The sequence below is a fragment of the Globicephala melas genome, chromosome 17 (assembly GCF_963455315.2).
Source record: "Globicephala melas chromosome 17, mGloMel1.2, whole genome shotgun sequence".
NCBI classification, from domain to species: domain Eukaryota; kingdom Metazoa; phylum Chordata; class Mammalia; order Artiodactyla; family Delphinidae; genus Globicephala; species Globicephala melas.
The window spans coordinates 472393-500272 of record NC_083330.1 but is presented as its reverse complement, the minus strand read 5'-3'; the positions used below and the strand labels follow the sequence as shown (position 1 = coordinate 500272).

The 27880-nt window shown below is 51.1% G+C and overlaps 1 protein-coding gene across 3 annotated transcripts in view; it reads left to right on the top strand.

The window, feature by feature from the left end:
• PRKDC (protein kinase, DNA-activated, catalytic subunit) overlaps positions 1 to 27880 on the top strand; it is a 159294-nt gene that overhangs the window by 82517 nt on the left and 48897 nt on the right. For all 3 annotated transcript variants that reach the window (XM_060287680.1, XM_060287682.1, XM_060287681.1), the window contains exons 42-62: positions 631 to 809; positions 2034 to 2202; positions 2379 to 2444; positions 3492 to 3564; positions 4532 to 4680; positions 6228 to 6362; positions 6640 to 6759; positions 8629 to 8772; positions 10049 to 10200; positions 10702 to 10833; positions 11796 to 11907; positions 13704 to 13828; positions 13936 to 14085; positions 15153 to 15326; positions 15831 to 15929; positions 16929 to 17136; positions 18969 to 19158; positions 19972 to 20190; positions 23469 to 23581; positions 25406 to 25537; positions 27268 to 27447. In XM_060287680.1, the coding sequence (XP_060143663.1) occupies positions 631 to 809; positions 2034 to 2202; positions 2379 to 2444; positions 3492 to 3564; positions 4532 to 4680; positions 6228 to 6362; positions 6640 to 6759; positions 8629 to 8772; positions 10049 to 10200; positions 10702 to 10833; positions 11796 to 11907; positions 13704 to 13828; positions 13936 to 14085; positions 15153 to 15326; positions 15831 to 15929; positions 16929 to 17136; positions 18969 to 19158; positions 19972 to 20190; positions 23469 to 23581; positions 25406 to 25537; positions 27268 to 27447 (3021 nt within the window). The remainder of the gene's footprint in view (positions 1 to 630; positions 810 to 2033; positions 2203 to 2378; positions 2445 to 3491; positions 3565 to 4531; positions 4681 to 6227; positions 6363 to 6639; positions 6760 to 8628; positions 8773 to 10048; positions 10201 to 10701; positions 10834 to 11795; positions 11908 to 13703; positions 13829 to 13935; positions 14086 to 15152; positions 15327 to 15830; positions 15930 to 16928; positions 17137 to 18968; positions 19159 to 19971; positions 20191 to 23468; positions 23582 to 25405; positions 25538 to 27267; positions 27448 to 27880) is intronic.

Sequence of the window (27880 nt, the reverse complement as noted above, 5' to 3'; positions counted from 1 at the left end):
CTGTCCTCCAGTTTCCAAAAATCTGGTACTTATTTCCTTTTGAGACCTCACCAGCAACTACTTTAATGTCCATATTTCTAATAAAAATACGTTTATGGTGACGGGCACTCCCTAAGACAGCATGGGCTTTCTGCTCACTTCCTTCCGAGTCCTCGCCCGCAGTGCCTTTAATGTCGATATTTCCTAACAGTGGTCTCTACAGGGCAAGCTAGGCCTTTCCTGTCATGCGTGGCAAAAATTGTTTCTACCTCTACCCTCTGCTCAATTCCAAAGCCACTTAACGTATTTTTTTCATTTGTTGCAGTAGAGCTCCAGCTCTTGGTACCAAAATGTGTATTAGTTTCCTTAACCTGCCGTAATAAATCACCATAAGCTTGGTGGCCGAGAGCACAAGTTCATCCTCTCACAGCTTTGGAGGCCAGGAGTCCCAAATAGTTTCGCTGAGATGAAGTCAGTACTTGCTGCCACACTAAGCAGAACACATCAACACTTACATCCACGTTTTAGCTCTTGGGCTACCTCTTGTTGAAGTGGTTTAACATCTTTGTTAAAATTATTTTCAATGTAAAGGGCGTTGAGTATTAAATTTCATTTAGTCAGTAAAATACTTTTCATGTTATCTTTTCTTAGCTGAATGAATCTTCCTTTGATACTCAAATCACCAAGAAGATGGGCTACTATAAGCTGCTCGATGTGATGTACTCTCGTCTTCCGAAAGGTGATGTTCACTCCAAGGAATCTAAAATTAATCAGGTGTTCCACGGCTCGCGTGTCCCAGAAGGAAATGAGCTTACAAAGACCCTCATCAAGTAAGGGTTTACTTAATTTCGGATTGTATTTAATTTGTTAATATCTGTGATGCGTATATTTTTATGCATGTATATAATGTGAATAAATGTTTAAACGAATTTTTATAGTTTTCCTATGTACAGACTACTTAGATGGACGTTAATTCAGCACGTTATTGGGTAACGTTCTATCCTAGACACATCTTCTATGCAGATTAAAGCTTTTTCTTTTACTGTTTTTCCTACTGTCTTTTCTCCCTCAATAGCTTGATATGTTTCTAGTGGTATGATTCACAGTAAGGAGGGATTTAGTGTATTTTATTTTTTCTGTCATTCAAAATTAAAGGAGTGTCACATACTTCTAAGCAGACGTTTCGTAATGCACAGAGTAGTCAGATCCATTTCCTCCGAAGCCGGCCTTCTGGTGAGGCTCCTCTGAGTGTCGGGCACCGGTGTGCCAGGTCTCTGCAGGCTCACCTTCAGCTCCTCCAACCCTCTCCTCGCATGTCCTCCTCAGTGGATGACGTTGTCACCATGAGCGTCTTGGGGGTCGTGTTATTTTTCCCTCTGAATCTCTTCAACCTCTGCACACACCCTGCCGGCCCCAGAGCTGGTGGATTATGTCCGCGGGGCTCCTGGAACCAGTGGCTCGTGTGGCACTGGGGTTGCTGGTGAAGCGCCTCAGTGGCCTCCTGCGTAATAAGTCTCCCCACCCCGAGGCCTGCCGCTCTCAGCCCTGCTGCCAGAGTGACCGTCCATATGTTACAGGAACCTGATTGTTTTGTTTCCCAGCCTGAAGCCCTTCAGAGGGACCGCGTCCTAGTAGCAGGGGCCGGCAGGCTTCTCCCCTCGAGGGCTGGGCAGTAACTGCTCCGGCTTCCTGGGCCCCGTGGAGCAGCTGGCAGCAGCGTAGATGTGGGGTGGCCATGTTCTGACTGCACCGTGCTCACGTGCACACCGTGCTCACGTGCTCACGGTGGCTGGCCGCAGCTGGCAGGGCGAGACCGGGCTCCTGGGTGTGGCAGCCACCCCTGCCTCCGCCGCTGCCACCCCTCCATGCCCTCACAGTGCCCGTATGCTGCTTCCCCAGGGTCAGTTCAGGCCCCGCCTGGTAGAGCCCTTCCTGCCCCTCAGGCTGGGCCACTGCCCACCCGGCTTGTTGCAGCCCCGGTAGGTGTGGGTGTGGGCGCCCGTGGGGCCGGCTCACCCCCCTGGATGGACTGACACTCGCCCGGCTGCCCGCAGGCTGTGCCACGACGCCTTCACGGAGAACATGGCGGGGGAGGCCCAGCTGCTGGAGCGCAGGCGGCTGTACCACTGTGCCGCCTACAACTGCGCCATCGCCGCCATCCGCTGTGTCTTCACCGAGCTCAAGTTTTACCAGGGCTTCCTGTTCAGTGAGAAGCCGGAGAAGGTAGGCCCCTCCCGACTGCCGGCCGGGCTGCCCGGGGTCTGCGCCGCCCGAGCCGCGGTGGGTGTGCTCCTCCAGCCCTGCATGCGGACGCGGAGGGCGGGACCCCGGGGTGGCGTCAGCGCCCGGCATCACCACCTGGCACTCAGGCATCTTCATGTGGGGCTTTGCATTCACAGAACTTGCTCATTTTTGAAAATCTGATAGACCTGAAGCGCTGCTACACGTTTCCCATAGAAGTGGAGGTGAGTGAAAGTTTTCGTGGTGTTTCCAGGCTACGAACACTTAGCAAATGCTTATAGAGAAATACACACATTGCGCTGAACATTAACTGCCCAGTACTCAAGTCTGCTGTACACTGTAAACACTGGCAGCTTCTTACAGTTTGACCGGAGATACAATCTCAGGCAACTACAAAAAATTGGTCATGACTCGGGTTTTCCCTCAACTTGTAAAGGAGAGAAAATGCCACTGAAAGGAGCTCTTAGGACACATCCCTGAAGTTGTTTTCTGAAGTTCCTCTGGTCAGTGATGTTGAGATCCACCCCGATACAGGGTTAGGCCCTAGGGGCCCTGGTGGGAGGGTCGGCACATCTCGGGCGCCGGGAGCAGACGTCTTGCGGGGAAGATGCTCTGGCAAAGGAGCCAAGCTCAGGCTCAGTCGAGCTCAGCAGAGGCTGGGGGGCAGCAGCCTTTCACAGCCCGGTGGGCGGGAGGGTGGGCAGAGCGAGCGGGGCCTGGGGGGCGGGCTGGTGTTCTGGCCTCCGCCCCTCGTAATCTGCCTGGTGGCTCACAGGTTCAGGCCGGTGCTCGCTTCCCGCCTTGAGCCCTTTTGGAACAAGACTGGCAAGTTCTTTCCAGGCCTGTGTTCAAAGAACTAAAGACATGAAATAATAAACACACACGTCCGTTAAGCCTTCAGACACTTAACCGTGCATTACTTGTGAGCTCCGCCGCAGCCGTGAGGTGCTGTGACCTGTTATGACTGTGCAGTCCAGGGAGCTGAGGCTCATAAGTGCAGACGGTGGGTCCCCAGGCCTGTGGCTGGAGGGGTGCAGCCCACGCGGGTCCCAGAGCCCGAGGGGGGCACCAGCTCCTGGCACCCGGCTGGGGTGGGGGGCCTTCCTGAAGGGCGCCCGCCTGTCTTTGTAGGGGGTTTTCAGTGCTTTTAAGTTTGGTTAAAGTTTTTGCTTAAAAGTTAATATTTGTGATTTTTGCCAGATTGCTACTAAAATAGGAAATATGTGACCACGATTCTAAGAAATCTTAAATTGTCTGTTTTTGCCTAATAGGTCCCTATGGAAAGAAAGAAGAGGTACATTGAAATTAGGAGAGAAGCCAGGGAAGCAGCAAATGGGGACTCAGGTAGGACGTTTTTAAAATGATGAGAAAGATTCCAGTAGTTGGTATTTGTTATATAAATAGACAATACTTTAAATACCCCAACGTTGAAACTGAATTTGAAAATTTTTATTTTCAAGTGGCAAATGGAATTGTACTTTGAAAGAAATGCAGTTAGTTAGTTAAACTTGAACAGACAGAAACATCTCGAGGCGGCCAGAGGGGGCTCAGATGTGGTGCGCTTTTTTACAAAAGCAAGATTGACCTGCATTTATTTGCTCGTGTTTGGATTATGTTTGTGTGTTATTTAGATACTTTCAGAACCCTGTGTGAAAGTACAGTCCCATCCTGCCCCTCCTCTCCTCCAAACCTCCCATCGGCTCCCACTTCCCCGCTATACCCATGTCTGCTCCCTGCGCCCCAGGGCGTTTGCTGTGCTGTTCCCCTAGGTGGACTAATCTCGGCCCCAGAGGCCAGCATGGCCCCTTCCTCTGAAGGAAGTTCTCCTAGCCTCCCTGTTTAGAATCAACTCTCTCTCCCTCCACACGCTCCTAGTTTCAATTTTTTGCTTCATTTTCTTCATAGCTTTTTTTTTCTTCTTGATTTGAGGATAAAATCTGGACCAGTTAAGTCCCTTACATACTTTGAATTAGTTAGTTCTCAGCAGTATCTCTTGCAGCATTTACGTTAGGCTTTATGGGCAGAGTGTACATCATCAGAATTTTCAGTGCAAGAAGTTCTGTTAGCATCACATCCAAAAACTGGATCTAGTTCGACTTCATGCCTTTGTTTGCCGCAGAGAGTAACTGCTCAGTGGGGACAGAGTGCAAGGAGGTCCCCCCAGGCTCTTTTGCTTGTGGATCCGGGTGGTGAGTGAGAGCCGCAGGTTTGATGAACGCCTTCGGTGCAGGTATCCGGGTATCACTTGAGCGTAGAGAAACCCATTTCTTACTAGTTTGAGTAAATGTAGTTCCTTCTTTTTTTGCTTCAGGCGGCCCGTGTTATATGTCTTCCTTGTCGTATCTGGCAGACAGTAGCCTGAGTGAGGAGATGAGTCAGTTCGACTTTTGTACTGGAGTTCAGAGCTACTCGTATGGCTCCCAAGACCCTCAGTCCACCGCCGGCCGTTTCTGGAGACGGGTGATTACTGAACATTGTTGTCTGGGGGGCAAGGGGAGCCTCGGGGCGGCAGGGCGCCGGCCTCTCGTCCTGGGGTTCAGCGTCTGACCCCGCCAGCATGCAGGGCGGGTTCACGTTAGCCGGGCTCCTCCCGCGGTCAGGTCAGTGTTTGCATCAGAGCTGCGTGAGGCCCTCCCGAGAGAGCTGACCGCGCTGGCTGACTGTTGTCCGTTCCCGCCCCCGGGAGGGGTGTTTGCTGTCAGTGCCCCGGCCTGAGCAGAGCCTCCTCCCTGAAGGGTGGGCTCTGGTGACGGGCAGGGGGTGCACTGGGTCTGACGGCTGCTTTGAGAGGTTGAGCTCAGTCTCTCTTCCGGGGTCCAGCAGCTTGCGGGGTCGTCCACAGCTCACAGAGCCGCTTTTCCGGCACAGCACTCCGTTTCTAGCTTGGGCTGACCTCACGCTGGTCATTCTTTCAGAGGGAACCCTCCCCCCCACCCCACCCCGCCTCCCACCCCCTGCCCCGTGCCAGCTCTGCAGGTAGCCTGCCCCGTGAGCGGCCCCTCGCGTGGCGGTGGCTCTGGCCGCCCACGTGCTGAGTGGGCCCAGGTACGGCCGTCCGTGGCCACGCACTCCTTTCCCGCCTCTCCGGGGGGCTTGCTGGGTGCGCCTGTCTCTCTCATCTCCCGTGACCCTGGTTGTGTGTCGGTTACTGTTCGGTGCTGAGTGAGCCTGCTGTCACTAACCCGTGACACCCCGCCTCTCTCTTCTGCCCCAGTTTGTAGACGTTACCCCTCGCCTGGGGCCAGACACCACGGGCACGGAGGTTGTGAGAGGAGTACGTGTCCAGAGCTGTCCGTCTTGGGAGATGTTCTGGAGTAGTTACTGCCACCAGGGCAGACAGAATGACGGAATTCACCAGGGCCTTTTTTATTCCTTTTTCTGCCCACTCTCCACAAGCATTTAGTAGCCTAGGCCGACCTTTATGCAAACTGTGCTCTCAGCGTTTCTTACGCTGTTCTTTCCGGGAAGCGATCTGTGCTAGGAACCACCCAGATCAGTTGTGTGTGTGTGAAATACGCCATACGTGTGTAAAACCTCAGTTCAGCATCACACTTATAAAATGATTATTCCTGCTCTTTTTTCTTAAAAAGGATCAAGAATGTTTTAAAAGTTTTGTTCTATTATTGATTGAAATCTTAGGGCAAATTAAGGAGTTTACAAAGTTTTTCAAAGTACTGAGAAAAATCGGTAAAAATTTATTCTATAATTCTACTTCAGTAGCTCTACTTCCTACATAAAGTGGCAACGAAGAATGATGCAGGCTGCGGCTCTCAAGATGGAGAGGGTCTGGGCCTGTCGGGACTCACACGACTGAACTTGGTCCGAAGCAGCAGTGTCTGCAGTGACACCCTGACCTGAGCGCGAGCCTGGAGGAGAGCCAGTGTGGCCGGGGGCGGGGGGATGGGGTACTTCCCGAGGACACGCGGAGACGTGAGGTCCCCTGCGTGAGAGCTCTTCTCGGAGCAGCGCGCTGTGGGCCGCCACCTCACCGGCCTCTCCCTCCCCAGGAGCGTCCAGACCCCGAGGTCCCAGGCGACGTGCTGGAGCTGGAGATGGACGAGCTAAATCGGCACGAGTGCATGGCCCCCATGGCGGCCCTGGTCCGGCACATGCAGAGGCTGCAGGCCACTCGGCCAGAAGAGGTGCCTGGGCTGAGCCGGGGCTGCAGTGTGGGTTCGCAGGCGCACTGATCTTCCCGGTCTCGCTCACCGCTGCTCGCCCTGTCACGCTGAGAGCGAGCGGTTCACATCGAAGCCTAAACCGGGTTCCGTCTCAGACACGTGATGTCTTGTCACTCGTCTCCTGCCCTGTCATTGTTGTCTCATAGTGTCAAAATACGAAGCTGTTTGGTTCCACTTCCTTACTGAAGTAATTTTTTTTTTTTTTTTAACTGAAGTAATTTTGAGTGTATTATTTCAGGGTTCAGTGCCAAGAAGTCTTCCTCCATGGATGAAATTTCTTCACGACAAACTAGGAAATCCATCAGTATCATTAAATATCCGTCTCTTCTTAGCCAAGCTTGTTATTAATACAGAGGAAGTAAGTAATTTATGATTTCTTTAAAAAGTCTTTGCAATGACATGCATCTACTTAAAAAAAATACTCACAGTGAAGAAAGACGTAAAGGGTCAGAGCACGGCGTTATCCCGAGTCAGGCTGCCAACTTGTGTTATTTGCGCATCATTCTTCTATCATTTTCTTGTAAAACACGTAAATTAACTTCTTTCGAGTTAGAAGTGACCTGTGTTAGGAAGTATATGTGTTGGCAGTTTTCTTATGGCTGCCAGCCTTCCTGGTTTACAGCAGCAAAGAAAGTGGGGAAAGATTCCCGGTAACGCATATCATTGCTGTGTTTATCCGTTGGAGAGGGGGCTGTGCAAAGGCAGAGGGAGCTGCTGAAGGGGGCTGGGAGGAGGGCCCTCCCAGGCAGCAGACGGCAAGGCCCTCAAGGCCCTCGAGCGGAGAAGAGGCCTGGCCTGGGGCTGCAGCAGGGCCCCTCCCTCAGGGTAACACTTGATTTCTAGCTGCGGGGCTCAGGCAACAGAAACCACGAGCCCATTTGCGCTGGAGCCAGAAGCCCAAGGCCAGGGTGTCGGCTGGGTGGTTGCTGCTGAAGCTGTGACTGGGCCTCTCCCAGCCGCTGGGGGCTGCGGGCATCTCTTGGCCTGTGGGTGGTCGAGAATTCTCCCTCGGTGTGCACACCTGCCTCGTGTAAAAGTTTCCCTTTTCATAAAGATGCTGTTACTTAGGGTTAAGGCCCACCCTGATGACTTTCTTTTTAACTCGACGATCTTCCAAGACCCCGTTTCTAAATAAGGTCACGTTTACAGATACGGGGAGTTAGGAGGACCTCGGCATCCTTTTGGGGCTCACAGTTCAGCCCACAGTACTTGGGGTTCACACATGATTTCCAGCTGTGTGCTGCTGTAGGTGCTGACTTGATGGCTGGCAGAAGGGAGCTGGTGTCTGGTTTTTGGTTCGATAAGGGGGCTGCTAGGCTGTGCTTACACGTGTGGCATGGGGTGCCTCTGGAATCACTGCAGGTGGCGCTGCAGCATCGCACACTCCCAGAGCTCGGGAACGGCGGGGGCCCATTGTCCTGTGGAACGAAAGATGAGAACTTGTGTTTACAGCTGTTTTTAAAGCTTGAGCCTTAAATTTGTCCTTTTCTTACAGTTTAATAATATAGGAAAGAAGTTTATATTTTAAATTTATAAATAAGCCAGTAGACATACGTGGAGAGTGTAAACTTTTTTTACACCTATGGAGTACATGAGCAGAAACAATTTGCGACCACACAGATTTAAGCTGTGAGAGCAGATGAGAAAACATTTGGAAAAAGAAGGTGGCAGAGGGGAAGAAGGTTGCTAGTCTGAGTTACGCTTCAGTCTGCAATTTCTGAGATAGATTAAATGGAATTGAGTGTATGGAGACGCTTAGGATCTCAGAGATCTTGGGCGTGTGTAGGATGTAGCAGAACGACTTCTACAGCATGGGAAGAAATGAAAAAACAAATTAGCCTCATGCACCTAATTTTTATATTCTCCTTTCTAATTTACCCTGTGCATTTGCAGCCGCTAAAAGTAGGATCCTCCAGGGCTGCATGTTGCTCAGATGGGGAGAGGTTGGTGTAGAATGCCTTCGTTTTTATTTCTCCGAGCGTAGGTATAGCAGAAGGGTTTTAAGCAAAGAGCAGATCTATAAGAATCCATTTCCTTTGAGCTGTGGTTTCAGGACCCATGAGGAAAGACTTCAGCTGAGAATCTAATCAAATTAAGCAGCATACTTGTTGGCATTTACACCTGTTTTGAATTTAGGTCGAGTCGTAACGTAGAATGATATTCCTGAACTCACATCTTGGTTACTCAGGGCATTCCTGTGACATGTGACCTTTGAACTCTCACCTAGGTCTTCCGGCCTCACGCGAAGCACTGGATCGGCCCCCTGCTGCAGCTGGTGGTCTCTGAAAACAACGTTGGGGGCGGGATCCACTACATGGTGGTTGAGATCGTGGCCACGGTTCTTTCATGGACGGGAGTAGCAACTCCTGTGGTGAGAGCAGATGCGTCTTTGGTGTCCTCTCCCAGAGCAGCGCTGGGCGTGATCCAGGCTCCTGTCTGTCCTCGGTGTTTCCAGCCTGGGTCATGCCCGTCTGCGCTGCTGCTGTCCCAGGCGGCTTCGTTTTACCGCCTCAGTTGTGTCTTGTTTGGTCTGCTTTCGTTAATTCCTCCAGCCTTGCTTTTAGTTTTAAGCTATCAGGTATTTGTGCTGTTTTGCTCATTGCTTTAACTTGCTAGGAACTTGGAAACTGATCATTGGTTTATTAAAAGTACGTGTAAAATAAACGTCTGTAGACCCTGAGTGTGAGGTTCTGAAAACGCCTCCTCTGACTGAGGTCATGAGCCTCTGGCATTCGTCTTGCCAGCCTCCCTACTCCCAGAGTGTGACGGTGGCCTGTGATGGCTGAGATTGCTAAGGAGGTGCCCCTGGAGAAGGGCACCGGCCAGTCCTGGCGCAGTGTGGGTCTGTGTGCTGGAGCTCTGCCCGCTGGCTTAAAGACATCAGCACTAATAGTGTCCAGAGTCCTCATGGAAAGATGTCTTGGAATGGCCCTAATTAAACATAACGTGTGTCCACGGAGCTGTCCCACGTGTTTGTGTCGGGATGTGCCCGTCTCATTTCGCAGCAAACCAAGTCTAACTGAGGAGCCATTGAAAGAGGTTGATTCAGACGTCAGGCGTTCAGCTGGGCTAGGAGAGTGAGCTGCCAGGTGTCAGGATAACTGATTAGAGCACCAGCCAGGGTGAAAGTCACAGTGAACCTTTCACCACTCGTTGCAGTAGTCTGAGCAAGAGGCTGAAACCAGAGGAAGCGCGTCTTCCCTCCCCACGACACTCATTCCCTGTACCCCATGGAACAGCCTCCCCGGTCAAGGGTCAGGGGGCCAGCACAGATGTGGGTGTCATCTCATGGTAGAGGGAGCCCCAGCGGAAAGGCTCCAGCAGTTTGGTGGGACCCTGGGGTTGGGAGGAACGCAGTGGGTGGGTGGGGGGCATCTTCCCCATAGGGAGGTCCCAGCAGAGGCCCTGGGGAGGGTACGAGTGTCTGGTGGGGGCAGGGGTGCTGCAGGGCCCTGGTGGCCTCTCCGCCTGCTGGGTGGAGGCCCGCTAGGTAAAGCCTTCGAGTTACAGTCGCACAGGTGGCTTTAACCATGAAGCAGACTCCTCGTTGAATGCCAGCTTTCTTTTATAAATCGACTTTCGGGTCAAAAAATGCTTTCCCAGAATGCAGTGCTACGTATTTACATAGAATTTCTATACCTTTTTAGGGGGTCCCCAAAGATGAAGTGTTAGCAAATCGATTGCTTCATTTTCTAATGAAACACGTTTTTCATCAAAAAAGAGCTGTGTTTCGACATAACCTTGAAATTATAAAGACGCTTGTTGAGTGCTGGAAGGATTGTTTATCCATCCCTTACAGGTATAAATTTACTAGATTTTGCAATGTCGTTTAAAGATCTTTTACACCTAGCACGTTGTGCGCGATGATTACAGTGAAAATTACTTGAATGGGTAGAAGGAGGAATGTGATCCGAAGTGGAATCTACAGGTAGGTGGAATGTTGCCACTAATGAATGCAGGCTCCGCGTTCCTTACTAGAAGCACCTCTGGGCGGCCATCGTCTGCAGGTGTGGGGTTTACCCTGCCCTTCACTGCCCCCCAGGGGTGATTCCTGCCGGCACAACCTGGGGCAAACTAAAGCTGCCGAAAGGTGTCAACCGAGGGGAGATTAGGACCAGTAATTAGATGGTAATTAGTACTTAGTGCCTGTGTTGCAAAGGCAGAGTAACCTGGGTGTGAACAAAGAGGGTGGGAAAAGGAGTATTTCTTACCCTGAAAATTAGCCACAGAAAGTTTTATGTTTGTCTTCCGGCTTCTTATGTGTGGCGAGTTATACTGTTCCTTTATGCTCATGTTTCAGGTTAATGTTTGAAAAGTTTTCCAGTAAAGACCCTAATTCTAAAGACAATTCCATAGGAATTCAGTTATTAGGAATTGTAATGGCCAATGACTTGCCTCCATACGACCCAAAATGTGGCATAGAAAGTGTAAAGTAAGTATCGTGTTTTCGGCTTGTTTTTTTTTTTGGTTAGAGTGTACCTGAATCGGACTGGAGACTGGAATATTGTTTAATGTTGGTAAATTTAAGGACTCGGACCCATGTTAAAAGTATTTTGAAGAAATATGTTAGTGGAGTGAATGAGGGAAGTGAGTTTTCAAAAATGAGTGTAATTTTTTCCCGCAGTTTTGGCAGACACGGTGTTAGTAGCTCTTTTTGTTATTTTCTAAAGCGACATTTTCCCCCTTGATTCCTGAAAGCAGCATGAGCTCTGGAGAGCTTCACGTCAGGGTCATGACCGCGAAGCAGGTGGCCGGGCCCTGCTGCCCTTCGCTGTGGCTCTGCCACCGCTGCAGCCTCCGGCCCCTCATCGCCCGGGGGGTCCACATGGAGGGGCTTTAGCAGGACAGTCCTAACTGCACAGAGAGGAGCTGGGGTCCGTGCAGAGCTGGCTGCTTGGTCGAGTTCCTGTCTGCCGACGTTTCCCGTCTCTTTGGAAGTTCTTGCTCTCTCATTGGTCCTCCAGGGTCAGCCTCTGCGGCACTGGGGGCGCCAGTCGCCTGGTGTCACGGATGGACGTGTGGCCCAACACAGGGTCAACGGGAAGTGGTTAACTTTTTGGACAAGTGACTTCTCTGAGTTCACATCCTGCTGTCATGAGGCTGGGGAGCATCCCCCCACCCCCGAGTCTCTGCATGTCCTTCTCCTGTGGTATGGACACTTCTAACGGGGTCAGATCTCAGGTCGCAGCTGATTTCACTGCAGGCCCGGCAGGCCGAGCCTCCACGGCCGTGTCAGAGCTTCTGTGCCTCTGCACCTGGAGCCGCACAGGTGTTCTGGGCCCCCTGTTCAGGTGCCATTCATCTCTGGGCGTGGGGAGTGAAGTCGTGATTACGCTTCTGTCAGACAACGGGATGGGTGGTGGTATGCTTACTTACTTTCTACATTTGTCGTAGATACTTCCAACCTTTGGTCAATAACATGTCCTTTGTCAAATATAAAGAGGTGTACGCGGCAGCAGCAGAAGTTCTGGGACTTATTCTTCGATACCTTACCGGGAAAGAAAAGGTGAGTGTGTTGTGCACTTTTATATAAATACTTGTTTTTCAGTTTTGACTTGACATGGCCCTTGATACTTGTAGCCTCTACACTAGGAAACCAAAGTGGGCATTCTGGATTTATTATGATTTTACTCTCTTTCCTACTATGTACAGTGCTCAGTTTTTTAAAAAGACGTGATTTTTTTTTATTTTGGACTCTTGGAAACTTGGCAAAGCATGTAAAGGTGGTAACTTTCTTTTTATTGTAAAAATCAGGATATGAGTATGTAAGCAGCTTTCACTCCTCTGAACTTGGCCTCAGGAGTCCCTTTTGGAGAAACTGCCCTGGTAGAGCCTTGCTGTGGTTCAGGCGAAGTAAACGGGTAGAGCCCTCCCCTTGTACTTTTGGACGTAATGTAGCTGTTGGGTAGGAGAGGGCTTCTCAGGGAAGGGCTCTCCATCTCTGCCCTGCCCACTCTGCACGACTGTGGGAAGGGCCTGGTTGCGTCTCTAAGCACGGCACACGTTCTCCATAAGTTATCATGAAGACGTGCGTAGAACCGTGTGGGCCGTGTATGGAAATGGCAGGCTGTGACTTACTACCGTGTGTCTGTCCCCCGTGGCTTAGCATGCTGGGCCTGCAGAGCTGTCCCCCACGGCGACAGGACGCCGGGTTGCAGCCTGCCCAGGACGGCACGCTGGACCAGTCCTCGGCCCTTTGTCACTGCCTGCAGGACACTCTGCCCTCTCCTTCGCTGCCGTGTCTGCTCCCCCGGCCTCACGGCTTGAGAACTGCCTTTGCTCGTGGTCCCCAAATTCCTGTCTCCAGTCCCCTCCCCTCCTGCAAGGAGCCAGGGCGAGGAGCGACCTGGAGAAGCCAGGGCGTCCCGAGGGCGCCAAGGCCGCCCGCAGTGTATTGGACCCCTGCCCATCTCACCAGTAAGGCGTTTATTTGGATTTAGAACATTTAGCAAAATTAAATTAAGCTGAAAGGAAATAGAACGCCCTCCCCCCACCAAGAAAATCAAACTTCACTTACAATTTATTTTTGGGACTACTAGCTATTTTTGTAAAATAAAAACGTATTCAAATTCACAATCTTGTAACGATAAGATTCGAATGTCCTTTAATGGTGGGTTTCAATTTACATAATACGCTTAATTTTCACCATGGGTGGAGCACATTACGGCAGAGTCCGGGCTTGATCTCTCATGACTTAAATTTCAACTTAATGGGAATGATAAACCCTCTTGTTTTACATAGTTCTTTTCTGAATATAAAATGGCATCATTGATTTAGTGTAGAAGTTTGGAAAGCAGAGTGGAACACAGAAGTAGGGGTCACTCGTGTTCTGACCACTGACCAGCCTGGCCCCTGGACCGTGGGCTCTGGTCCCGAGCACCCCTTGTGCTCCCTCATTGTTCCATGCCGTCAGGGTGCCGTGTTCTGTGGCTGGGCACTTGCTCCCTGGTGGGCACAGGCTGTGGGGGAGCCGGGGACCTGTGGCGGGGGAAGGCAGGTGCAGGGGGATGGGCAGGGCGTGTGCAGCTCGAGTTCTCTGAAACTGGTTTGACCAGAGACGTGAACACTAAGCACCGTTGAGTCACTGGTTTTCATTCAGCTTCTCAAATGACTTGCTGGCAGCGTCCTGGTGTCAGAAGGAAGTATAATCTTGATCGTTCTGATGCCTGGCATGTGGCCACAGCCCCCTAGCCTCTGGAGGTGCCCAGTGCTCAGAGCCCCCCCGGGGCCTCCACCTTGTGCCGCTGTACTTAACCGAAGTTCCCACCTGGTGTGTATTTGAGACAAAGCTTAATCTTTCAGACGCTGGAGGAGTCTGTGTGTGAAATGGTGGTAAAGCAGTTGAAGCGGCATCAGCACACGGCGGAGGACAAATTTATCGTGTGCTTGAACAGAGCCGCCAAGAACTTCCCTCCTCTTGCCGACAGGTGGGGGTCGGCGCCGCCTCCCTGCTCCTGCCTCGGGGCGGGGGGGTATGGGGGGTGGGGGTGGGGGTCAGCGCCACCTCTCCTCACCGACCTTGCCCGCTGCCCAGGTTCATGAGCTCTGTGCTTCTCCTGCTGCCGCGGGCCCACGGCGTGATGAAGACGCTCTGCCTGGAGGTGGTGCTGTGTCGTGCAGACGAGAGGGCGGACCTGTACCTGCAGTTAGAGAGCAGGGGTTTCGCGCAGCTCATGAGACACAGGTGAGTGCGTCCTCGGATGCAGCTGGCTCGTAAAACGTCCCTTTGCTCAGCCATTCCCCTCCACTCAAGGCACTTGTAGGTTGTCGCTACGTGGGTGTGTGTTCCCTCTGCATCTGCGTCTTTTCTCGTCTTGCCTGTGTGCACGTTTTTACATAGTGATGAACCGTGTCGTTGTGTCCTGATTTTCTCCATTCAGTGCTTACTAAGTATCTGCTGTGTATAGAGCATTCAGCTGGTGCTTATTTAAGCAGGAAGACACACGAGGAAGCAGGTGTGCACCCCGTCAGGACCCAGGCTGCACTTAACCCCCTGCTTGACACGCCAATGCGTGACTAGCACTTGAAGCCATTTTTTAAAGTCATAACATCCTTTCTGTTTAGCTTATTTTGTTTGACATCGCCGGGTTTTTGAAAATGAACTTTTTATTTTGGAATAATTTTATTTTTACAGAAAAGGTAAGAGATAGTACGTAGGATTCCCACACACCTTTCACCAGGTTCCCCATCTTACATAATCACGGTGAGTTTGTCACAACCAAGGAGTTAACGTTAGTACATATCTGTGAACAAGGCTGGACTTTATTTGCATTCAGCAGTTTCCTCACTGACACCCTTTTTCTATTCTAGGATCCAGGCAAGATACCATGTTGTTAATTTACTTTTAATGATCTAGCCCGCGATAATTATTTTCAAGAATGTAATTTTTATATAAGTGTAGTATTACCTATAATATATATATATTTTTGTTTGTTTTTTTGCGGTACGCGGGCCTCTCACTGTTGTGGCCTCTCCCGTTGCGGAGCACAGGCTCCGGACGCGCAGGCTCAGCGGCCATGGCTCACGGGCCCAGCCGCTCCGCGGCATGTGGGATCTTCCCGGACCAGGGCACAAACCCGCGTCCCCTGCATTGGCAGGCGGGCTCTCAACCACTGTGCCACCAGGGAAGCCCTAATATCATATTTTGAAACACAGAACATCACAAAAAAGAAAAAGTTACCTGTCATATCTGAAAGTCTAGTAATAACAACTGTCGAATTTGTGTGTTTTTAAAAATCCCTCTTACCGTAGAGACGACGAGAGACAGAAAGTGTGTTTGGACATAATTTACAAGCTGATGGCAAGATTGAAGCCCGTGGAGCTCCGGGGACTCCTGAGCCCTGTGGCGGAGTTCCTGTCTCACCCCTCCGCTCTGTGCCGGGAGCAGATGTACAGTATCCTCATGTGGGTTCACGACAACTACCGGTGAGCTCTGCTCTGACAGTTTACGGCGCTGTCTTTGGGGGACCGTTTGGGTGGCTTTGGCAGTCTGGAACGATTAAGATGAATGATAAAGTATTTAAAAATATGTCATTAATAACTGAAACAAGTTTAGTGTATTGAAATATATCCTTACCTTAATTGATTTTGTGTTATCTGTGGGAAATGTTCAGAGCGTGGCATTATGGGTTGAGCTGAAAGTGTAACTTGTTTCCATAGTTATCCCTTTACAGTCTGACAAGATTAAGGAAAGGGGCTGCTGAGATGTTTCCTCCTTTGGGGCTGCAACCACGCCATTCCTCATGGGGTCTCTGTGGCCCTGTTCCCCCAGCCGCACCAAGGGCCCGTGTCAGGGTGCAGGTGCTGGAGGGTGGGTTTGGAAGTTCGGGGGAAGAGGCAGGTTTTGTTTCTTCAATTCTGGACAGTGCTCTTGGGGTTGAACAAAAGCAACAGAAGGAGCATCAATGGATTTGTCGTTTTGTTACTTAGAGATCCAGAGAGCCAGGCAGATGATGACTCCCAAGAAGTATTCAAGTTGGCGAAAGACGTGTTGATCCAAGGATTGACCGACGAGAATCCCGGCCTTCAGTATGTGCCCCTCCTGCAACAGCTGGGCTGGGCGGGCATACTCAGGGGGTCTCGTTCTTGGCCAGTGTGGGGTCTTTCAGAGGTGTTGGAAGCACATTTGCAGTATCAGCGTTTTCTCTGCCTCTTGCTTCCATAATGTGTAATAAAAATGTATTTCAAATCATATTAAGACCTAAAAATCCTGACACGTTACTTTAACATAAAAGCCTTCAAAAAGTGGCATGGGTTCACACTCTCTGCTGTGCCGTGACATACAGCATTTCAAGATGAGAAATCTGTAATAAAAAGTGGGTTATTGTTTCCCGTTTAACCCAGAGTGAGATCTCACTGTATGTATCAGTATCGGATGACATGTTTGAAACCTTGGAAATTGGAGGATGCTACAGTGTAATCACACGTGGAGAGAGGACAGTTGTTCTCCCCGAGGGCTAATTACATTACATTGCATAAGGAGCAGTGTAGACTTTTTTGTATGATTCTGTATATCAACTGACTTTTAACTGTGTTGGAATTTTTAATTCATTAAAAATTGTATTTGGATTTCTTAAACCTTCACAAATTATAAAGCCTAATCTGGTTTTTAACCAGAATGGTTTGAATATTTTATATTCATATTATGTTTTGAATATTGTATAGCGCTGACTTTTGGAGTGAATTGTCTTATTAGCAAGGCAATGAAGGACTATATATGTAATTTCTTTCAATGTTTTCTCAGTTTCAATATATCTAATGTTGTATTCTCATCTTTGAAAACTTCCCAGGTAAGAGAGATGAGAATAACATCACCTAGTTTCACCTCTTGCTAAATAATGCTAACATTTTGGAATATTTCTCCCCTTCAGCACATACATTGTTTGTAAGTCAGCTTACCCTGTTGACACAGTTTTGCCTATGGTTGCCCTGCGTTGAGCTCTGGCGGGGGCGGGGGGGGGCGGGAGATGCCTTCCCTGCCGGGCACACGTACAGGCCTCCTTCTCTTCTTTCCTCTCTGCCCTTCAGATTAACGATTCGGAACTTCTGGAGCCATGAAACTAGGTTGCCGTCAAACACCTTGGACCGCTTGCTGGCCCTAAATTCCTTATATTCTCCGAAGATAGAAGTGCGCTTCTTAAGTTTAGCGACAGATTTTCTGCTTGAAATGACCAGCGTGAGCCCCGACTTCCGCAGTCCCGTGTTCGAGCACCCTCTGTCGGAGTGTGAGTTTCAGGTGAGCTCTCACCCCTGTGATCTGAGCTTTCCCTGCCTGTTGCTCAGCAGACATTGTCCACTAGTGTTAAACGTCTTTCTCTTTTCTTTAATTGAGGTATAAATGAAGTATAGCATTGGATTAGTTTCAGGTGTATGTGGTAATGATTCGGTGTTTCTATGTATTACAAAGTCATCACCACAATAAATCCAGTTAACATCCGTCACCTCCCAGTTACACATTTTCTTCTTGTGATGAGAACTTGCAAGCTCTACTCTCTCAGCAGCTTTCAAATACGCAGCACAGTGTTGTTAACAGTAGTCACCATGTGTACATTGCACCCTAGGACTTACTTCTTTTATAACTGGAGGTTTGTATCTTTTGACCCCCTTTACCCATTTCTCCCACCCCCTACCCCTCACCACCACCAGTCTGCTCTCTGTTTTTATAAGCTTGGTTTGTTTTTTGTTCCAGATTCTACATATGAATAAGACCATACAGTATTTGTCTTTCTCTCTGACTTATTTCGTGTAGCCTTCAAGGTCCATCCATGTTGTTGACAAATGGCAGGATGTCATTGTTTTTCAGGGCTGAGCAGTATTCCATTGTGTGTGCGTGTCTGTGTGTGTGTGTGTGTGTACGTACACCACATCTTTATCCATTCATCTGGCGATGGACCCTTAGGTTGTTCCCATGTCTAGGCTATTGTAAATAGTGCTGCTATGAACGTTAGGGTGCCTGTATCTTTTTTTTTTTTTTTTTTTTTGCTGCGTTGGGTCTTTGTTGCCACGCGCAGGCTTTCTCTAATTGCGGTGAGTGGGGCCTACTCTTTGTTGTGGTGCGCGGGCTTCTCATTGCGGTGGTGTCTCGTTGCGGAGCACGGGCTCTAGGCCCGCGGGCTTCAGTAGTTGTGGCACACGGACTCAGTAGCTGTGGCTCGCGGGCTTAGTTGCTCCACGGCATGTGGGGTCTTCCCGGACCAGGGCTCAAACCCGTGTTCCCTGCACTGGCCGGCGGATTCTTAACCACTGTGCCACCAGGGAAGTCCTAGGGTGCCTGTATCTTTTCAAATTAGTGTTTCTGTTCTCTTTGGATAAATACACAGGCGTGGAATTGCTGGATCGTATGGTAGTTGTATTTTTAGTTGCCTGAGGAAGCTCCACACTGTTTTCCACGGTGGCTGCACCAGCTTACAGCCCCAACAGCAGTGCACAGGGCCCCCTTCTGATGACAGCCATCCTGACAGGTGCAAGGTGATGTCTCGCTGTGCTTTGGTCAGCGTTGCCCTGACGACCAGCGTGCTGGCTTCCTGATGTTATTTGGAATCCACGCACGATCTTCCTGAGACACCGCCTGTGCGTCACCCTGCGCGCGGCGCACCCTCGTCCCTTCAGCCTCCACGTAGCTGTTCCTCTCTCCCCTCCCGCCACCCCCATAGATGCCCGTTGGCGCCTCGGCCCAGCAGCCCCGGTGGCGATTTGCACGTTGACTCAGAGCTCCTGGAGCAGAGCCCGCCCTGCCACCCCCGTGTCCCCAGTGCCTGGCGGTCTGGGCGCCGGGTGGGGTCTGGGTGCTCAGAGGAGCTGAGGCGTTTCCCGAGGGTGGGAGTGAGCCTCTGGATGCAGAGTGCGGAGGAGTAGGAAAGGGTTTTTTCCTCCCCAGTACTGATGGGCTTGTCTAGTTGGCAGATAACTGTTCCGTTAAAACTCAGTTTGAAAAGGTTCTTAAGCTACTTCTCACGGAGACACACGAAGTTATAGTACGTATGTGCTGATGGGACCATTAGATTTTAAATAAAGCATTTGAGTGTTGCTGAGAAGGGCCACTGCTTCACCTGAAACTCTCGTGTGCAGGAGTATTCTGTTGATCCCGACTGGCGCTGTCGGAGCGCGGTCCTCACTCCGATGTTCCTGGAGACCCAGGCCTCCCAGAGTGCGCTCCAGACCCGGACGCAGGATGGGCCCCTCTCGGCTCGGCGGGGGCTGGCCGGGCAGGTCCGGGCCACCCAGCAGCAGCTCGACTTCACACCCACACAGAGTGCAGGTAACGCGTCTGCCGCGGGGCGCCGGCCGTCGGGGCAGCAGGGCCCCCCCAGAAGACGTGAAGGAGGAGGGGGGCTGAGTTCCTGAGGGCAGACTCGGGGGGTGGGCGGGGGCAGGAGTCCCATGGGGACAGTCCTGGGGGTGGAGGTGGGGACGGCTGCTCAGCCAGCAGGCATGCTGGGCGCTTGGAAGCGTGGAGTCCGATGGCCGTCCTGTGTCCACCACAGCCAAGAAAGGGAAGAAAAGGGTTATTTCTGATTGGAGAAAGCAGGAAAAGTCTTAGTACATATACGTTTTGGTTTCGTTTAGTGCATCATGTTTAAAACCCCTTATTACCTCAGAAGCAAAGCAGAGCTGAACCAAATTCATCTACTGTGTTTGTAGTTCATTAAACTTTCCTTTCTCAAATGAGTCAGCTGGTTCCTTTGATCAGCAGAGTACAAGTTGTAGAGTGAAACCCCCAAGTGGTTTTATGTAAATTCTTCAGTGCTTTTCCTTCATGGGATTTCTTCACATTCTGTTGGTTCTAGAAATAGGAGTGATTTGGACAGTTAGTGTGGAACTTTTACGACACTGATGCTAGAAATCACGGACCTTAGTACCTTGTCGCAGACACAGTATCATTCTTAGGAGCAGGTGACATGTCTCCCGCTTCTCACGTTGAGGACACGGGAGCCCGCCGCCCGGGTCTTCCCGCGGGGACCTGGCCGGCTCCCGTCTTGGTCGCTGCTGCCAGGCGGCGGCCTCTGCTCTCGAGCGGCATGTCCCCGGCGTGTCCCCGCTGCCCTGACGTGCCTGTCACGCCTGTTTGCAGGGGGAAGAGGCTCCTGCCACTGGCTGACGGGGGGCAGCATTGACCCGCTGGGGGACGGCTCGGCCCCCGCCACCGAGTCCTCGCCCTCGTCCTCGTCCTTGCTGTTTGCCCACAAGAGGCCTGAGGGGTTGCGCGGGGCAGCCCCGAAGTCAGTGGGACCCGACTTCGGGAAGAAAAGGCTGTGCCTCCCAGGGGACGAGGTGGACAATGGAGCAAAAGGTAGGCGGTCGCCGAGGTGTGTTGCAACGCGCGCCTCCGTGAGCCTATGGCTGCCCCCGCGTCCCGGCCCCCGCGTGGCGCCCAGCACTGTGGGAGCACGGTTCGGGGTCCAGAAAGTGGTTGAGTAAAGTGGGCACAGCCCCGTCGCTTAGTGACTTTCTGGAAGTTTAGGGGTCACAAGAGGAGGTAGGATGTAGAGGCTGAGCCTCAGAGAGTTGAGGTCCGGGTGGGGTGGAGAGGGGTCAGGCCAGGCCTGGGCGGTGGGGAGTGAGGACACAGGCGGTCAGCTCGGGGCCGGGGCGGGGGCAGGTAAGGAGGCTGACGGGGTGGGCTGGGGGCCCTGGGAGGAGCCCCGGCTCAGGCGGGGAGCCAGCAGACAGGCCAGCCGCCCCAGACTCACGGGAAGCGATGGCATCCGCCCTCGGCCAGGTCTCTCGTGCGGCTCCTACAGCTCCGGTTGGCGTTTTTATTGCCCCTTTCCTTTGGGTCTCAGTCACTCTCTCTGGCTCTGCGTCCCCAGCCCTCGCCCGCCCCGCACCCACTTGTGGGAAGCGCGTGCCCTAGCCCTGGGCTCACGCACGTGCCTGAGCAGTTCACGCCTGAGCTGGGGTCACGTGGGCCTGTTTTCCTTTCTTGTGCAGTAATTTTTCCTGGGTATTAATGGCTACTTTCTTTCTTTCTTTTTTATTGAAGTGTAGTTGATTTACAGTGTTGCACCGGTCTCTGCTGTACGGCACAGTGACTCGCTTACACACACAGAGATGCTCTTTTTTTATATTCTTTTCCGTTATGGCCTATCACAGGGTATTGAGTGTATGACTGTTTTCTTTTTCTTTTTTTACTTCTACCAACTTTATTTGCCAGGTGTCAGCCATTCAGGTTTCTAAACCAACAGACTTCTTTTCATATTTATATTTTTATAATTATGAAATATTTCAGATATAGACAAAATAAAAATAATATATTTGACATCCCTGTATCCACAGCCAGGCTTTACCAAATTTAACTTTTGCCACAATTACTTCAGTTAAAAAAAAAACCCTAAAGAAAAACTCTCCCAAATTGTATTTCACTCCCCTCCATAATCTTCCCAGAGGTAATCTTCAATCCTGAATTTTGTGTAGCTCATTTCCACAGATAATTTATGTACTTTTATTCATAACTTATATTCATAAAAAAGTAAGGCATTGTTCTGCATGTTTTATAAAATATTATAAAATGTTTCTATTTTCTACATGCACACTTTTGCTTCAGTATTGTTTATCCATATTGATACACATAGCACAAGTTTATTTTAAATCATTGCATAGGATTCAGTAGAATGAATATGCAAGAGACTGTCAATACTCTGTTTATGGACATTTAGGGTTTTTTTTTTTCTTTTCTTCCCCTTTCCTTTTTTTTTCTTTTCTTTTTTTCTTTTAGCTCATTATTTCAAACAAAGTTACAGAAGCAGCTTCTTGTGTACATGACTATTTTCTTTAGATGTTTGGCTTTCTACATATTTGTCCCCTAGTGTCCTCTGAGTTGCACAGCTGTTGTCTATGTGAAATCTCCCTTGAGCCTCCGAGTACTGCGTCCAGGCTGCTGGCCCCGGACTGTCCTTCCTCGGTCTGGTCCTCCTGGGGGGCACCTCCCCGGAGACCTTCCAGGGTAGGGGTCAGCACGGTGGCTCTTGTGACGCGATGCTATTCACTGCTTTGCAGGCACTGGTGCTTGTGGGGACAGAGCTCTGGGCTCTGAGGAGCCTGGTGTGGCCTCGTCATGGTCCTTTGTGAGGACAGGATATTTACTCTGGAGATGCTCTCAGGATCTTCTCTTTAAGACCAGTTTTAGGAAACGTCACAAAAGGGTCCTTAGGTGCAGGTCTGTTTTAGTCCATTTTCCTGGGCTGAGGAAGGCCCTTTCAGGCTGCTAACTCCTGTTTCCGGTTCTGGAATATTTTTGCTTGGGTGATTTTTTTTGTTTGTTTTGTTTTTGTTTTTCATTGCTCTAGACATTTTATTTTATTTATTTTTTAAAAAAATTTATTGAAGTGTAGTTGATTTACAACGTTGCATTAATTTCTACTGTACAGCAGAGTGATTCAGTTACGCATATATATGTATGTATATGCGTTCTTTTTCGTGTTCTTTTCCACTCTGAAAAGGGTTCCGTCCTCTCCCGTGGATGATTTTGATGATGATTTCCAAGTGTCAGTTTTCTCTTTTTGGGATTCTGTTTGACTATCAGACCTAATGGATTATCCAATTTTCTGTTTTTACCCTTTCTAAAAAATATATTTTATTTATTTATTTATTATTAAATTTTGGCTGCGTTGGGTCTTGGTTGTGGCATGTGGGACGTTGAGGCACACGGGATCTCTTGTTGAGGCGCGTGGGCTTAGTTGCCCACCCCCCCGCCCCGACATGTAGGATCTTAGTTCCCCGACCAGGGATCGAACCTGCGTCCCCTGCCATGGAAGGTGGATTCTTTACCACTGGACCACCAGGGAAGTCCCTGTTTTTACCCTTTTCGTTCTGTATTCTGGGGCATGTCTTTAACCTTATCTTCTAACCTATACTTTCAAGTGATGACATCCTGTTTTTAGTTTCCATGAGCCTTTTTGGTCTCTGAACATCCCATCGGTCCACTGTTGCAATATCTACTCTGCTCTTTCTGATAAATGATCATTTTTTGAATTTCTTTCCTAGACGGCCTGCTTTCAGCTTTTGCTGTTTTGCTATAGTTTGGTTCTGTTTTTCCTATTTGAAGCTTTCCTCAAGCGACTGGTGACTTTCGGCTTTTTGCTGTGTTCCAGCCAGGGCGATAAACAGTGTCTGGAGTGGTAGCTGCATGTTGGGTGTGTGCTGACTGGCCTCCACCATGGCGCAGAAGCCCCCCTTTTGTGCTGGTTGGTTCCCTAGAGGCCAGATCTCCACCCTCCTGCCTGCAGGCCCAGGGCCTGGTGCCGGGGCGGCCCCGGGTTCCAGGAGTCCTCACAGCCCCCAGGGTTTCTGCCCCAGCCTTGCGTCCCCGAGCCCCCTCCGCTGTCCCCGGGTGCTGTCTGGCCTCTGCTGGTTCTCTCCGCACGGCCCTCGGTCGGCACCGAGGCGGCACGACTTGTTGTTCGCCAGCTTCCCGAAGCGGTCAGCGGTTTCCTGTGCGGCTTTGTTTTGAGAACAAAACTAAGGGGAGGTAAAAGATGGAGCTCAGAGACAGCCTCGCTTTTGTGTCAGGGATTCTGGGGAGGAGCACAAAGTCGGCCGCGAATAACCAGCCTGTTTTCTGTTCTTCAGGTCCAGACAATCGGGCAGAAATATTGCGATTACGCAGACGGTTTCTAAAGGACCGAGAAAAACTGAGTTTGATTTATGCCAGGAAAGGTGTGGCTGAGCAAAAGCGAGAGAAGGTTTGTGTCTCTTTCTAGCATTTGATCAGAAATGGCTGTTGTCTGTCAGAGGACGTGTGCCAAGGACACAGGCTCCCTGTCGGTCTAGAGTCCGACTGTGGCGGCAGCCCACTGGGGGTACCCTGAGCTGCTCCGGTCCGCCCTCCCCTCGGGGGCTGCTCTCTCTGGACAGACGGGCTTTCTCCTCACGGGACCGCCCGTCCCCCTGGGGTCCCGCCTCCCAGCTTCAGCCCCTCTCGACGCCGAGGCCGGAGCCCTGACCCAGCTCGGGACCAGCAAGCCGTTGTGAGCAGGGGGTGTGCTGCTGGAGGTGCCACGGGGGTGGGCGAGGAGAAGGGCTGGGGCTGAGCTGCCCGCTGCAGCCACGCGTGTGGCATGAACCGGTGGCTGGACGTTCCTCAAAATGTGGATGTGACGGGAGAGTTTGTAGCCCTGGCTCCAGTGCGAGATACGGATCAGTGATGAGGCCCAGCTGTTACAGGGCCAGATTGTGAGTGAAAGCCCTGTCTTGTTCTAACTCAGCTTAAATCCTCAGCCACTTAACTTCCAAATTTGAGCACGGGGTGGTCGAATGGTTCCCCTGGGTCTCCTGTGGAAAGAAAACGTGCTTTCACCTCCCTCTCATCCCTGTAACTGTGGCAACCAGCGCAACTAATGCAACACTTCAGGCCTGTCGCCAACCCCATTCCACCGGAGGCGTTTGAGCTGCGAGCCCCTCGTTCAGTCTGAATCCTGCCTGGGCTTCTGGGGAGCCAGGAGCGGGCTTGGGGGCATAGGCACTGGGCTGACCCCCGAGGGTCTCAGGGAGAGGGTGGGGATGACCCGCGCTCGGTGTTGGGCGCGCTCGCCAGCTGGGGGCGTGTCACCTGAGTGCTTGATGGCAGAGCTGTGGTCCGGTGCGTACAGCAGACAGAAAGCAGGGGCAGCACCGGAAACTAACCAGGAGATGAGCACGCTGGGGAGCCTGTTAAAGAGGCCGGGGCGGGGGGCTCCGCAGAGACGGTCCCTGCGGAGGGAGCAGCTGCAGAGGTGCGTTCCCGGCAGCGTCGCGTGGGCCCCGTGTGGGGAGAGCAGGGCCGGCAGGGTGGGGCTCATCGCGAGGTTTGTCAGACTGGAAACACAGCCTCTCGTTTATGGCTTTAAAAAGTTTTAAATCAGGTTCTCTGATTTCAGAGAAACTCAGATTTCTTTGTAATAAATATTTAAGTAATCTTCACTGTTCATCTGACAGTGGTTTTTGTTCTGGATTTATCATTTGCCAGACTGGTAAAGCGTAGTGACTAAACCGTCTTGGTTAGAAATTGTCATTGATTCACTTTTTTTTTTTGCAAGAGATTTTTTGATGAGGACCATTTTTAAAGTCTTTATTGAATTCATTACAATATTGCTTCTGTTTTCTGTTTTGGTTTTTTGGCCACGAGGCATGTGGGACCAGGGATCGAACCTGCACCCCCTGCATTGGAAGGCAAAGTCTTAACCGCTGGACCGCCAGGGAAGTCCCTGATTCACTTTTCTGTTAGTGGTGGGCGCTGACAGTTTCATAGCTCACACGCTACTGGTATTCTTTTTTTTTTTTGCGGTATGCGGGCCTCTCACTTCTGTGGCCTCTCCCGTTGCGGAGCACAGGCTCCGGACGCGCAGGCTCAGCGGCCATGGCTCACGGGCCCAGCCGCTCTGCGGCATGTGGGATCTTCCCGGACCGGGGCACGAACCCGCGTCCCCTGCATCGGCAGGCGGACTCCCAACCACTGCGCCACCAGGGAAGCCGGCTACTGGTATTCTTAACTGAGAATTCTAATCCTCCTCCGTTGCTAACGACTATAGGAGATGAAGAGTGAGTTAAAAATGAAGCACGAGGCCCACGTCATCCTGTACAGAAGTTACCGTCGTGGAGACCTTCCTGACATCCAGATTCCGCACAGCAGCCTTATCACCCCCTTGCAGGCAGTGGCCCAGGTCGGTGCTGGAACCCACCTCATGCTCGCAGGGCTGCCTCTGTGCAGGGCAGAGGTGCTGATTTGTCCCACACGGTGGGCTCAGTGAAGGGCCTTGTCCCGAGTCATGGCTCTGCCGCTTCCTAGCTCTGTGAGACCCTGACACGGGGTACCATCGAGACACTGCTCTGGGCCCAGTGTCTCTGTGTGCCAGTCACACACTGAGTCTGTTTTTCTCACCAGTAATGTCAGTGGGAATGAAACAGTGTGTAAGTTGCTAAGTCACTTAAATCATTGATTATACAAAATCCTCTTTCGGGGGAGGATCGAGAGAGCGACAGTGGGATCAGTATCCTTCTCTGGTAATTCTCTTATTAGCCGGGGACGGGGAGTACTTTTCTCAGACATTAGGGGATAAGAGTACTGGGAGTGAGTGAAGTTTTCTCACTGAATTCTCTGACAGAAGCAGGATATTTATCCCTGCAAAGTCTGATTAAGGTTTCTTTGACTTTAATTGAAGTACTGTTTATAATCGAAGGGTATCGTATATATCATGTAATATATGACTATGCTATAGGTGCTGAAACATGATGCCTTAGCACTTAACTGGCAGTACTAATGTTGATGATAGTGATAGATTATGTCTGTGTAGCCCATTACTGCTTGGTAAGATTTTTGTTTAAATAATTACAGAGTGACAGGAATTTGCAAAAATAGCCCAAGTCCTGCGTCCCCTCCCCCAGCTTCCCTCCGTGGGGACGGCTCACGTCACCGGAGCACCTGAGTGAACCCCCAGTGTGACCAGATCACAGACGCGCGAGTCCCACCACTTCGCTGCAGCACTGTTGTGTGTGTGTGTGAGGTTCTGGGCCGCTTGTCCCACGTGCAGATTCACGTGTAGAGGAAGGAATTTGTGCACAAGAGTCAGTGGGTGTAGACGTGGAAGCCCCCTGACAGACTAAGTGGACCCCACGTAGCAGAGTGAGAGGCCCACCTGGCAGTAACCGTCTCTGTGGAGTGTAACGACGGGCAATATTTATTTTCTTCTTGTTTCCTGATGCGTATTTTCTAAAATTTTATATAAGAACCATTATGACTTTTTATGAGACAAATACATTACCTAAAATAGAGTAATGACCAACATAAAATAAAGAAAAATCAAATTATAGTTTTTATTCAGAAACAGCTTTTACCAAACAAAATAATTTTAAAATTTTATTTATTCTTGCTTTCATGCCTTCATTTTAAAAATGTAGACGCTGCCTGCTGGGAGCCGTTCTCAGCACTGGGGTCTGTGCCCGGGGACAGCGGGAGGGACGGGCTGTGTCCGTCAGTCTGGCCACCCACCACGCAGGACGGAGGCGGCTCCTGCTGGCGTCAAGGGATTAAATGGCCACGGTGACGGGGCTCTGGCCTGTCGTCTAAGCTCAGGGCCGTTTTCCAATGTCTCCAGGCTGCTGTCAGTCCCCAGGGACAGCCCTGTGTCCCCCTGGCCCGGGGCAGGGACCCGCAGGTCCAGACTCACGCAGGACTTGAGCCAGCTTCTGCGTCTGTACTCTGGGTCCGGAATCCGTGCCATCATGCCTTTTATAAGACGTGTCAAACAGATGTGCTGGGTTAAGTTCCGAATCCTCCCCGTCGACGGCTGCGGCTGTCGGCGTGGCCGTGTGGGCAGCGGCTTGTGTGTTTGGGTTCGGCTCCGGTGCTGTGGGTGAGTCACCCCGGTCTGTGCTCCTCCGGAATGTCCTACAGAGGGATCCGCTCGTCGCGAAGCAGCTCTTCAGCAGCCTGTGCTCCGGGATCCTGAAGGAGACGGACAAGCACAGGACCGCGTCTGAGAGGCGTGGCGCCACCCAGAAGCTGCTGCAGGACTTCACTCACTTGCTCAGCACCACCTTCCTCTTCTTCCCTCCGCTTGTGTCCTGTATCCAGGTGAGGCCGCACGCGCACTGTCTCCCGCCCTTCACACGCCGGCATCTAGCGACTCCGTTGGCTTCTTAGTTGAAACGAGGGTTTTAACAGAGCACGTGTCCTGTGATGGGGCCACTTCCTCCCAGATGGTTAGACGCAATTTATTTGTATTAAAAAAAAACTTACATATGATGGAGTGATGAAATCAAACTTGACATAAAATTGTTCAGCTCTTAAACCAGCCAGTCCCCTCAGTGTTCTGCTCGCACCTGCGTGTCGCGCGGCGCCCAGTCCTCCTGCCGGCCTCTGGGGACACGGGTGCAGCCCGTGCCTGGCTGTGGGCAGGGGACGGAGGCACAGGCGGGCTCGGGCCAGGCGGTAAACAGGCAGAGGCGGAAGGGCACGAGGGCCAAGTGATGCAGAAGCCCGGGGTGGTGTAGGCTGAGGAGAGGCA